At 48.2% G+C, this 13,086-nt stretch overlaps 1 protein-coding gene across 7 annotated transcripts in view; it reads left to right on the forward strand.

Moving 5' to 3' along the window:
* LOC143133644 (sickle tail protein homolog) overlaps positions 1 to 12,126 on the forward strand; it is a 44,466-nt gene extending 32,340 nt beyond the window's left edge. For 3 of the 7 annotated variants that reach the window (XM_076293422.1, XM_076293424.1, XM_076293428.1), the window contains 11 exons: positions 1,257 to 1,393; positions 1,807 to 1,954; positions 2,333 to 2,843; positions 3,729 to 3,975; positions 4,408 to 4,664; positions 5,186 to 5,353; positions 5,983 to 6,102; positions 6,897 to 6,971; positions 7,083 to 8,759; positions 9,427 to 9,558; positions 10,104 to 12,126. In XM_076293422.1, the coding sequence (XP_076149537.1) occupies positions 1,257 to 1,393; positions 1,807 to 1,954; positions 2,333 to 2,843; positions 3,729 to 3,975; positions 4,408 to 4,664; positions 5,186 to 5,353; positions 5,983 to 6,102; positions 6,897 to 6,971; positions 7,083 to 8,759; positions 9,427 to 9,558; positions 10,104 to 10,778 (4,147 nt within the window). In that variant the 3' untranslated portion in view covers positions 10,779 to 12,126. The remainder of the gene's footprint in view (positions 1 to 1,256; positions 1,394 to 1,806; positions 1,955 to 2,332; positions 2,844 to 3,728; positions 3,976 to 4,407; positions 4,665 to 5,185; positions 5,354 to 5,982; positions 6,103 to 6,896; positions 6,972 to 7,082; positions 8,760 to 9,426; positions 9,559 to 10,103) is intronic. The other 4 variants (XM_076293429.1, XM_076293423.1, XM_076293425.1 and 1 more) reach the window with 4 other exon arrangements.
* The last annotated feature ends 960 nt before the right edge of the window (positions 12,127 to 13,086 follow it).

Consider the following 13,086-nt stretch of genomic DNA (forward strand, 5'->3'; position numbering starts at 1 on the left):
AAAAAGTCCCACCAGATACTTGTTTGTGTGTGTATGTGTGTGTGTGTGTGTGTGTGTGTGTGTGTGTGTACGTGCATGTGTGTGTGTGTGTGTGTGAGTCAGGGTGGGGAGTGCTGTGCAGTCATTTGGTTTTGCCTCAGCTTGTTGCCTCAGCAGAGAAACCAGACGAGAGGTTCTTATGTAGATAGTGCATCCCGTTAAAAAAAAAACAGAATGCAAAACAAGCATTGTGAGGATGGACGTAAACAGTGTTTCGAGGTCATGCTCCTTGGTGCGTATTTGCTTAAACCAAATTGGAGGCAAAATGTTTCTCCGCTAGACCGCTAGAGCGTCTCAGTTCACTTGGCTGAACACACAAAGACTCATGCTCATGAAAAAGACGTGCAAGTCCTTGTGCCGTGCTAATGATCACTGCCTGAACATGCAGCCACGTCTGTGTCCTGAGCAGATCCCTATGGGCGGCCCAGAGCTCAGGCCTGCACGCACACACACAGTCAATGCTCACACCCTCACCACTGAGCAATGACATCAGCACTTGTGCAGAGCAAGCTATCGCACGCACGGCTCCCCCAGGGCACAGAGCTCTGTCTCCCGCTGGTTAGTTAGAATTAGCCAGCGTTGACAAACCCTGCCAATCTGCCAGGGTGTGAAGGGAGGGAGTCTTTAGAGGTGTTATTGCTGAGGCTCCGTAGTGAGCTGTGCTCTCACTGGGTTGTGGCCATTTGCTCTTTAGTCACTCTAGAGAGTTGGAGCCACTGCTGCTCCCTATGAGACTTCTTGTCAACAGACTCCACCTGAGCATGTTAAACTGGTTCTCCCCCCAACACACACACACACACACACACACACACACACACACACGTCTGCCACCCAAGCTTCGATCGTGGGAATATTTCCCCTCTAACTTTGTGTTTGGCTTGTGCTCAAGGAACAAAAAAAAAAGTTTTTTTTCTGTCCTTGTCATCTAACATTTGACATAAATTCACCTCATGTGGTGGTAATCCTCTGGAGAGATCCATTCCCCCTCTCCGACAAACTATTTTAGTCTCTTCTTTCCTTCTTTTCCTTCTTTTTTTTCTTCTCTTATACAACCAAATCGCTGTTGTCTTTCTCATGTAGAGTATTTTAAGGAGAGGGGGTTGATGTGGTGACTTGTTTACGTTGTGGTCAGCAGTGTATAGCGAGGGGACGAGGCCTGAGTACGGACAGGAGAGGCTCAGCTAATGATGCTGCTGTTTTTGTTGTGACTACAAAAGGGAGCTGGAGAAGTATGTGGAGAGGCTGAAGAAAGACTCCGCCTCTAGGATGACCCAACGGCCAATCACGCTGAAGGATGTGGAGGAGGGTGCGGTCAACTTGAGGAAAGTGGGGGAGGCCTTGGCTGGACTCAAAGGTGATTGTGATTCGGGACTCGCACTTACCTTCGAGCTAACATTGACATTTTCACAGATGGCTGAGGGAAGGGCTGAAAAACTGAGCAGCCCAGAACAGTCGTTCTGCCAAAACCAATGTTGGAATGTGGCTGACTGTCCATAAACACTGCACTAAAAACCCTGACGATAGAAATTGTATCACTGTTAGAATTGCACACTATCATTTTGTAATGCTATGAGACAATTGGCAAAATAGACAAAGTTGTAAAAGTCATGACCACCCAATCTAAACCTGTAATGCTCTCCAGCACATTTCAAAAACAGATATGTATATGCCTGCATGTTTTGAGTGTGCATGCCTAGATGGCTCCAGCAGCTGGTGTGTGAGTGCTGGTCCTGTGTGACTCATGTGACGGGTGTGTGCGCCCCTCAGGCGAGTTCCCGGGGCTGCAGACCAAGATGCGCTCCGTGCTGCGGGTGGAGGTGGAGGCCGTGCGCTTCCTCAAAGAGGAGCCGCACAAGATGGACAGCATGCTGAAGAGAGTCAGGGCCCTGACGGAGACCCTCAGCTGCCTCAGGAGGTATCTCTGGGACTGGGGGGAGTGTGTGTGTGTGTGTGTGTGTGTGTGGGTGTGGGTGTGGGTGAGGTGTGCGTGTGTGGGTGAGGTGTGTGTGTGTGGGTGTGAAGGTGGGGGTGCTGGTGGTGAAGTTCACGAGTGGTTGCTTACCAGGCTAAGAGTGGAGATGTGAGTGGCAAATGCTGAGTGGTAGTAATGTTGCTCCAGAGTCAGGGGGGAGTCCATCATCAATCTAGTGCAGTGTAAACCCAGAAGGAGGTTGTGACAGAACCGTGTGGTACTGCCAAACATGTTTGAATAGTGGCCATGGCCTCAGGCTGCTGCAGAGGTGTTACTGCTGTTGTTTGTTTGGGTGTTGTCTGACTCTCTGCGTCTGTGCAGATGTGCCACTGAGGGAGTCCTGCCCTCTCCAGAGCCCACCAGAGCCGTGACGGCCGAGGCGTCTCCAGTGACGGCGGCCGACGGCTCCGACTCCTCGGGCTCCTCGCGGAGCTCCCCGACTCTGGGGCCGCGGTCGCCGGCCGGCACCGCCATCCGCTCGGAGCTCACGCCCTCTTCGCCGGTGGTGGTGCACCGCGTGCGCAGTGCGCCCGTCTCCGCGCCCGTCTGCCAGCACTCGGCCAGCCTCGGCCACGGCCACCACGCCAGCCCACCGCTCACCCCGACGCACGCGCGCGACTCTCCCACCGTGGCCAAGGTGAGCCCTCGCAGCCGTGAGAGCAGCCCCGCGCTGCAGAAGAGGACCACACTACCCAGGGCTGGACACGCGGAGAACGCCCCGGGCTCCGGCACCACCAGTGGCTCGGACACACCGCCCCCCCTCGGCACCGAGGAGCCCCCAAGTGGCGGCAGCAGCAGGGGCAGCCTGAGACACAGAGGCGCCAGCACTGAGGTCAGTGCCACTGGTCAGAGGCAGAGCGTGTTAGCAGGTCATGCAGGGTGTGTGAGTCACGACTCATCTGTGCAGAAACATTAAAAAAGAGGGCATGTGCAGGAATGTAGTCAGCATCAAAGCGAAAATGCTGTGCCTTTGAAGAACTATGCTAATGATTAGGCTCCACGCTCCTTGCTTTCAAGCTGTTTTTACAGGTCGTCAAGGATGAGATGCATTTGATTTAATAACAAAAATGTTTTACCGTTTTGTAAATTCATGTGAATTACCCCTGTTTATCATCTTATTTTCAAAGCATTTAAAAGCTTACCGTACTGAACTGCACCAGTAACGCCTGAAGCCTTTTGTGTGCCATAATAAATTATGAACACCACAGAGCTCTGGCTAAATAGAGCATGTAAATACAAATAACATTTCTTAGCTACAGAACCCAAGCAGGACACGGCCTGGTGTATAACACATTAATGTGGGAAAGCAAAGGAGAATCTATCAAAACTCCCCATTAAAAAGTTGTATGCATTGCTGGTGTATTCATACTAAAGCGTTGCAACAGTTTCTCACCACAAGGTTTAATCATAAAAGGAGTCCAGTCATCATGAGCCAAGGGTAGCCCAGAGAGCACCATAGCAAATCAGATTACCCCCAGCCCTCTCTCTTTGTTTATGATCAGTCTGATGTTACAACCACCAGTGGACATCTTGTCCTTTGTATTCAGTATGTATGGGCACGTATTAAAGCAGTGCTCCTGCAGTCACAACAGCAACGTTTTGTCTTTGTAAGTGGATTACAACCATCAGTGGTCATAAAGAACAAGTTTTTAATTTGAGGCCTCGTGGTGGCGAGGGGGTCTTGAGCCGCGCGTGATGACCTGTGTTCTGTCCGCAGCCACCAGCCCCAGAGAGGCAGTGGGAGGAGGAGAAGGAAGAGGGAGAGGAGGAGGAGGAGGAAGAGCCGCAGGCTGGACCCAGTCCAGCGCAGCCTGATGGGGCAGAGATGGAGAGGCTCCTCCAGCAGACCCAGGACAGCCTGATGCAGGCCATCCCCAGCCTAGAGGTGCCTGCCCAGGGGGAGACGCCAGCGCAGCCCCAGCCAGATGAGGTGGAGGCCCCCTTACCCGCAGCCTCTGCTCCTGGTAAGGACATGAGAGGTCCCGCATACCCTGGGAAAATTATTTGTTAAGTCAAATCTCTCAAGAGACTGCCTTAACCATTGGAACTGAAGAGAAATTGAAAGTTTTACAGAAACCATAAAAGTGCAGTGGTTATGGAACTGGCTAGCAAGGCTAGCAAGCAGAAGCCACAAAGTAATTGGTTTTATTCCAGGTAGCCACCGATGTTCCCTTAAGCAAGGCACTAAAAGGCAGATGTTGCAGAAAAGTAGCTACTTTAAAAAAATGTTTTATTTTTTACAAGTATTTTCATACAAGGCTTTCTAAACAGTCTAAGCTAAATAGCTATGCAAATGAAACAGTACGCCCAAGTCCCTTTTGTGTGTGCATGTGTGTGTGGGTGGGTGTGTATGTGTGTGTGTGTGTCACTGCACGTCTTTCGCACCCCTCTCTCAGAGCTGCCACCAAAACCCGTAGCTGACAAACCAGTGGCAGCGGCCGGCTCGGCGGAGCGAGCACAGAGGCCAGCCATTGAGAAGCCTCACAGGCCCAGCGTGGACCGAGCGAGGGCCGGCTCAGCAGAGAAGGCCAGCAAGTCTCCTCCCCCTCCCCCACCCCGCCGTTTCTTCCCCAGTGGATCAGGCCTGACCACCGGGAGGTCAGGAGAGGTCATCTACGCCTCGCACAACAGGAAGGACTCGACCTCCGCTCAGGTTTGGGTGGCCTTTGTGTGTGAAAGTGTATGGGTGTGGGTGTGGGTTCATGTGTGTATGTGTGTGCAGTGCACGCATGCCTGAGTTTGTTTCTATTCAGTTTACCGCAAAATATGATTGACTAATGCAGATAGATGTCTTCAGGGTATGAACATTGTTTAGAGGGACATACTAAATACTTCCACATTGCTTATATGTGTGTGTGTGTTTGAAAGTGTGTCACCATAGAAATGACTGAGCTGACTGAGTCACCACCCTGTCAAGCCACATTCCCAGACGCATGTGTTCACAGACGGGCAACAGAAAGAAAGCCCTCATGAAAAAAGTGTAGCAAAGTTAGTTTGCCCGGGTGTGTCACACTCGCCCAGGGTAGGACTTCCTACACAGTGCATCAGCAGCAGCGGTGTGCAATGGCTGCCTGCTGAAATATCATCCTCCTGGCAGAGGTTCAGAGCGAGATGGAGGGGGGCAGAATGTCGGTCGCACTCCAGCTGAGTTTTTGTGTGCTCCTGTGTTTGCAGGAGGGTGAGGGAGAGGAGGTGGAGGAGGAGTCCGCCCAGCCCAAAGCGCTTAAGGTGCCCCCAGAGATCAAGCCCAAACCCCAGAGCCCCCCGCCCACTCCTCGGGCAGCCGCCAGTGCCGATGGTGACGAGGAGGATGAGGGAGATAAGATCATGGCTGAGCTGCAGGTGAGTGGAACTGTCAGGGGTCCAGATCTCCTCATCACACACTCATGCCCTCCTGTCTTTTCAGTCAAGCTCACACACATAAACAAACAGGGAGAGATAACACAACCCAGAGGACTGATAGGTTGAAAAGCACTGAATAACACATTTTCTCTATCACACACACACACACACACACACACACACACACACACACACACACTCACACACAAAGACTGCAGTAGATAAAAAGGGTGAGGAAAGAATGTCAAAAGACTGGAAAAGATAGAAGTATGCATTGCGCTGCATGTACATCGGCACCAGTGACTCTTGGCTTGTTCCTGTTGGCTACGGTTATGCTGCCCTCTTTTGGTGAAATGGGAGAACAGCAGATTTCTGTGTCCTTTTAAAAAGCTCTTGGGTTACTTCTTCTTACATGGTTTTGGACTTTGTTCTCTCTCTAACATATTGACCTTTTTTTTCACTCAGCTTAAATTAAAGCTTATTGTATAGCTCAAATGTAAATACATTAAATATGGAAATTCAACATTAAAATGACTGGAGATTACGTTCAATGTGAATTTTCATATGACATTTTATTCTAAAAATGTGTCCACAATGGCCTGACCGCCTTGTGCTTTAACCCCATTCAGGTGTTTGAGAGGTGCACCGTTAAAGAGTTAGAGGCAAAATGTTTTGTTGACCTCTCAAATGTTGAGCTGGAGGTGCTGGAGCCAGAGTCCCCAGCCCCCCACACACCCCAAGACACAAAGGTAACGGGTGTAGTGCCATCTAACTGCCCTCTGCTGCCCCACTGGCACCAGCCGAGTGCCGAGAGTAGAGCTGAGCTGCCCACCTAACCCCTCGCCTGGCTGTAGCTTTAGCGCTGTAGTTAGGATTCCATGTGCCCGGCTCTGAATGCTGATGCCCCTAATGCTGATGTGCCACTAACTGCTTTTAGAGTTGGACTAAACACTTTTTTGAACTTACTACTTCAGATTTCTTTTTTCTTCTTTGAATGAGACCAGGTCCAAGTGCCATGTCTGTGCACTTGGCTGTCTAAAAGCTGTCTAACTGTTCTGTTTCCAGAGTTTCTGCTCTCTTTTGAATGCAGACAAAACAGCATTCTGTTTTTTTGTATATAGATGACGTAATGGTTTTCCGATGACATGTTTGCAATGAGAGCATGTCACACTCTATAACACCCTTATGCCTCACTGACTGTAATGATATAATTAATCATGCTATTTTCCCTAATTCTAATCTCTCATTTCCAGCAGGATCACTTACCTTTTACCCTTTCTGATGAAACTGTCATTTTCATTTTCCTGAATCACGGTGTCATTTGCCCATCAGACGAAAATGCCTGTGAAAAAGTCATGTAGCTTAGTGCTTTGTGTTCAGTTTCAGGAAACATCAAGCACTTTGTGTAATTCTTTATTCTTTGCCACTGACACAAGATCATTGGTTTGCAGTGCATTTTAAGATGGGCACATTCCTCATTCTTCCCAAGTACAGCCAAGTAGAACGTTTGAGTCAATAATGCTATGCTAATAAACTATCCTAGCAGACCCCGGGTCACCAGGGTGAAGCGACAAACCAAACCAAGGATGGAAAGGATTCCACTCCACAAGGTTCCAGGGTAAATAGTCTATCGCCTTTTCTTTACTTGTATTTCATTTGGAAACCACACCACCATGTTTTATTAGCTTGGCACTGTCCTCAGGGTGCTGTGATCTTTTTGTCTTGTCAGGTGATATATTACGTCACTGGACAGATTTCCAATGAGCATCCTGCAGCAGACACAGCAGAACAAAAGGAGGGCAGGGAGCGAACCCTTCCCCAAACCAAGGTGGCACATGCGAATGCTTTTGACCTTTCCCAGAAGCCAAAGTTATTAACATCAGCTGAATTCCCCACAGTTTCCCATAAAGCAGCAGGCCAATGCCCAAGCGCGCAGCCATCCACACAGCACACAGACAGGTCTGGGCCGTGGCCAGTCTGTCCTGAGACAGAGAGAAGCCCTAACCCAGAACCTGTGCTCTCACAGGCTGCCCAAAAGAGGAACGCTGCGCCTGCCAAACACAGTGCTGTTACTGAGAAGCCAGTGAATGGTGTTCCGGGTGGGCAGGCCACCACGGCACCAAACGGGGAGAGTCTGGTCAATGAGGAGGTGGTGATGAGGTCTAATAGGGGCCGCTTGAGGTATGCGGAGGAGTCCGGATTGAGCCCAGACCTCCCAGACGAGGAGGGCCCCCCTCCCCCGTCCACCGACAGCATTGCCTTCATGATCACCCAGACCAAAGTGCAGGCACTGTCCACTGGGGAATACAAAGATCTGGTGAACAACACCAATGGTGGCGACATGCAGACGGTCAAAGTAGGTATGGACCAGACGGTGTGCGCACCCGAGGACTGCGGCTTTGACCGCAAGCCCGTCATCATCATCTTCGATGAGCCCATGGAGATCCGGCAGGCCTACAAGCGGCTGTCGACCATCTTCGAGGGTGAGGAGGAGCTGGACCGGATGCTGTCGGAGGACAGGATCGATGAGGAGAGCGAGGAGGAGGAGGAGGAGCGGCAGCAGGAGGAGTTGGAGAGGAGAGCCAGGAAAGAGATCAAGGCAAGAGAGGTAACTGTTGCAACTGGTATAGGTTTGGCCAGAACAGACAAGGCTGAACTGAAGCCAAAGAGGCCTGCTGCTGCTATTGAGGTCAGTAAGCCCCTGAGTCCCACGGAGCCTTTGTCCCCCGAGGCTGTCGACGGCTCTATACCCGAGCTCTCTCTGAACGACCCAAAGCAAGACGCCAAGAAGAAGTTCAAATTCAAGTTCCCCAAGAAGCAACTGGCCGCCATAGGGCAGGCGCTTCGCACGGGGACCAAAACGGGCAAGAAGACCCTGCAGGTGGTGGTCTACGAGGACGAGGAAGAGTCGGACGGCACCACCAAGGAGCTGAAGGTGGCCAAACGGTTTGAGATCCACGGTAAATCCAAGGCCAACCAGACCTCCTCTTCAGCACCGGTTACTCCATCGAAAGCCAAAGTGGCACCTCAGACCCAAAGACGGACAGAGGAGATCCGTAAGAACACCTTCAAGACCCTTGACAGCCTGGAGGAGACCATCAAGGAACTAGAGAGCACCATCAGTGACATGGGGCCCAAGTCCCAAACCCCACCCCAGGAGCCCTCTTCCCCACGGGGAGGCTCCAAGGTGAAGCGGTCAGTCTCCGACTGCTCTCAGACGGAGGGAAGTCCCTCCAAGCGCACCCCCCCTCATGAGTCATCCAAGGCCCAGAAGGGGTCCTCTCTGCGGAAGAAGGCCAAGCCTCACCTCCTGCCCCGGCCGTCGGCCACCTCCGCCTCTGGCCCTTCCCCCTCATCTGGGTCCTCGTCTTCCTCCTCCTCCAGCAGCAGCGCCAGCAGTAAACAGGTCTCTCTCCAGCTGCCCCCCCCCCCCCCCAACCCCCCCTTTAACGCCGGTGCCTTGGGTCTGCTTGTGGGCTCACCCCTCCCCCACCCCCAACTCTAATCACTGATTTATTAAATCACAAGTGTTTTCCTAGGTGCTGGGAGTGGGACAAACACTGGGATTCCCTCTGCTTCTGAGTCCTGTGTGTGATTTCGGGTTGACATGATTATGGACTTGATTTGTGGGTCTCTTGGTTTCTTTTTCTTAACTTTTTTTCTCATTCTCTCTCTCTCTCTCTCTGTTTGTTTATGTGGTTGTGTGTCTGTATTTGTGTGTGTGTGTGTGTGTGTGTGTGTGTGTGTGTGTGTCAGGTATGTGTGTGTGTCTGTGTGTATGTGTTCAGTCCTAATATTTGTTTGGCCTCTCAAGCTTGAATTTGGGCATAGACTAATGAACTCTCTCTTTTTTCCCAGAAAGAAAGTCTTGATCTTGATGAACTTCATTGTGCATGACTTGACTCAAAGTCATAATGGGGTTTTCTTTTGGGTTGACTTAAGCATGCCGCCGCCAATTTTCTCCTTCCAGAATCATGTCTATAATCAGAAATCTCTCCTGCTCTGCTCGCCTCTGGAGCTGTCGGCTCACACGTTGGCCGATTCGCTGACCGTCTTCCTGTTTATCATTCTAGAACAGCGGCGGTTCGTCCTCCACGTCTAGACCCACGCTGCCTTCACCCAAGACCCGACAGCAGCCCGGCGCGAGCGCGGAGAAAGCCGGGAAATCGCAAAAGCTCCAAGATACCCAGAGGCAGTTCAGACAGGTAGTTCTGCTGTAAGGCAGCAGTTTTATGGAGGGACACTCATTCTTGATTAAAAATGGCAGAAAGAAACAGTTGTTGTGTTCAGCGTTGTAAAAGTGTGAACCGTGAATGTTTTCTTGTGGAGTGGACTGTGCCTATGTGAATCAGCTGTGATGTTTCCTTCTCTCCTTGTCTTGCTGGTCACAACTGTTTCCATACACTTCTACCATGCCACCCCCCCCCCCCCCCCCCTCTTGAGCATGTTCATTGTGTAACAACCCATAAGCACATTAACGAGAACAGTCATTTTATATTCCTTGAATCTCTGAAGCAGTATTGCTGTCAAGCCAAAAGAAAGATCATTTGAAACAATTCCAGTAATGTTTTACCACAGCTGTGTATTAGCCCCCTATGTGTTTCATTTGGATGAAAATGTATAATTGTGTTCAAGTAATGTCTTGCAGTACATACTGGTGAAATGAGAAAAAAGAAAAGCAAATAATCATCATGGAGCTGTGTAATCATCCTACTTGACATTCCATGTCTTTCGGCATCTTTGTTTGCAGGCTAACGGGAGTTCTGTGAAAACTGATGGGGATAGTAAACATGCTTTCCTTGCTTTACCTGCTTCTAAGATCCCAGCCTTTTGTCCTAGCTCTGGAAAAGGTAGCTTGTCTTCTCCTAACTCAAACATGTCTAAGCCTACTAATCCATCATCTGCCTCTTCCTCCTCCTCCTCCTCTGCCCTCTCCTCCACCCCCATTTCCCCCTCCAAGTCCTCCATTCCGTGTCTAAGTCTTGGCCGGCACATTCGCACCTCAGCCCACGCCCTCCCCCGCCCCGTCCCCTCCAACGACTCCCTCCAGCTCCACGGGGGCAAAGGCCAGACCCTTTCTCTCCTGCAGCAGCAGCAGCAGCAGCAGACTCAAAATGGCCGCCCCCACACCTCCCCATCCCATCACCCCGTCAGCATCCCCACCACCTCGTCCTCTGGCCTCAACTACTCCTCCTCTTCCTCCTCCTCTTACTCTTACTCCTCCTCTTCCTCCGTGTCCCCCACCTCCACCTCCTCCTCCTCCTCGCCCTCTTCCCCCTCCCTACTCTCCCCCACGGCCGTGGCTCAGGGCGGCAGGGGAGGCCGGGCAGCCCACCTCCACGGCATCGGCAGCGTTCGGCCACAGGGGGGCAGCAGTGCTCCGCCCGCCATCACACCAACATCATCCTCCAGGGACATGGCATGACCTCCATGTTCTGTTTTTTATGTTTTTTGTATGTGTGTGTAGTCATATTTTAACTTCTGTTTCTTGTCCTTCTCCTTCATGGTATGTTGTTTTATAGTGTTATCTGTATGTTCATGTTCTGAACATCAGTTGAATCTGTTTATGGGTGTAAATTGGCTGGAAGGCTGCTTGATGTGTGATGAGATAAGAGTGTAACCTAGAGAAAAGTCAGCCTTTTGCCCTGTGCGTCTATACAAGTATTGATGAGTGTATTCACTGTATTCACAAGATAATTTAATTCTTGGCTTACATTACATGCAAGAGAGAGGAAAATATGTAACCCATTAGATTTAGTGCTAGACAGTCAGTGCTTTGGAAGATGTTTATTTTTTATTTATGTAAAAGGTTAGCAGTTTTAATGGATGGTATTGAGAATATATTTTATATAAATATGTTTGGGAATGAATAGATCATGTTGAAATAGATCACTACAAAAAATGTACAAAATATTTTTGAAATTTGAAAAAAGACTTCAATACTGCAGTATATTTTCACCTACTTTGGCTTAAAAGTGGCCATAGACATCTATCTATAGCAATGCTTTGACACTCATATAAAGTTTGAATTGATTTTGAAAGGGAGCTGAAATGGCAGCATTTACTTGTAAAAGGTATCACACAGGTTCCTATGCACTGCCAAATGATTTCTCTGACCAGTATAGACCAATGTGGAACCTGTCCTCCTCAGTACGTGTCTGTGCCAACATACCAAAGCACTTGGGTGTTCATTTTACACTGACAGACAGACAATGCAGTGCATCAGAGCCACTGTGTGATTAAGCCTGTGACAGGGCACTGTCACACAAAGCTGTCTCTCTCATTGTGCAGTTGTAGAGACTCACTGGTTTTGATACCACAGTATGTGATCATGAGCAAACATACAAAATGTTTAGAAGAAAAAAAAGACATATTTTGGTTGATTTGGCCAAAGTTTACTTCAATGCATGCCTTTCAGATGTTTGAGATTACATTTTTGTTTGCACAAAATACTGTAAATAGTTGATTTCTTTCTCTTTTAATTTTATAAGCTTGTATAACCTGTACAAAGCTCTGTGGAAGAAAATGTGTGTGAAGGTGTCTGACCTAATAAAGGGCTGCCTGCTTGTAGTACAGATTTAATCTGTTTGGACTTTGAATTCAGTTGTTTTTTATTTTTTTATTTTTTTTTAAATATAGATCTGATTTGAGTGCTTACTTTAGTCACAGAGGAATCATTTAAAACTTGTGTTTACATGTCTACATTTTTGTGCTTCAGGAGTAATAGTGGTATGTGTCAATATAGCATTTAGCAATAAATGAAATCTTGCCTATTTCTTGAGTATTTGTGAAACATTTTCAAAATGCCTCTGTTTGGCACACATTTAATATCATATCATAATGATAATCAGGCTTGTATTGTTGCAATTCCAGCTGTGATCATAGAGTAGCATGTGTATAATGTTTAATCATATTGAATTAGAGGAACTCTTCATTATTTGTGAGGTTCTTGCATATAAATATATTTTAAGACAATAGCTAGCAGTTGCTTCATTGTCAGCCAATTGGCAGCCAAGTAACCTATATTCCAAATGCACTCTTTTTGTATTTTAGTGACAAAAATAAGATGTTGACAATTGGATATTCAGAGAGTATTTTCACTGTAATGTTGCACCCATCATATCCTGGTATCTGCTTTGTCAGTCAAGAATAGGGAACAAATTCTTGGTCAAGGAATTCTGAGATGTCTTGGCAATATCAAACATGCCAGACAATTTGGTTACATTTTTATCTTGTGAGAAAAGCAATTAATATGATAAAAATAAAATTCCAACAAGTAACCATTTGTGGCTCACAAACATCCCTTGTGCAAACATGATTGGCATATTAATCTGGACCTTGTCATGGAATGATTATCTTAATTCAGAATATATATATAAATGAACTGTCAAGTGATCAGACATGGGAAGTCGTTTGTTTATTATTCATTATGATGCCACTGAGCGTGATCATAGCAGGGGTGTAATGGTTTCAACTTGTATTTATTTAGTATCTCACCAGTTCCCTATTTATTTATGTATGTATAAAAGTGCATACAATAAAATGGTTTATCCATTGCCATTGTTTCACATCAAAATGGAGCAGTGGAAATGGCAAGACTAGTTCTGTTTTTTTATCAAATAAATGGCACTGCCCGTTTAATTAGCTCCTTTAGAAATTCCATAGCCTACTTAATGAATCCCATGGCAGATCCACTGTAATTAGCCAGTAATTTGTGTATTAATAATGGGGGT

The sequence above is a fragment of the Alosa pseudoharengus genome, unplaced genomic scaffold (assembly GCF_046254945.1).
Source record: "Alosa pseudoharengus isolate Yale_2024_CS ecotype anadromous, Long Island Sound unplaced genomic scaffold, YU_APseudo_1.1 YU_APseudo_1.1_scf_2, whole genome shotgun sequence".
Lineage (NCBI taxonomy): Eukaryota > Metazoa > Chordata > Actinopteri > Clupeiformes > Clupeidae > Alosa > Alosa pseudoharengus.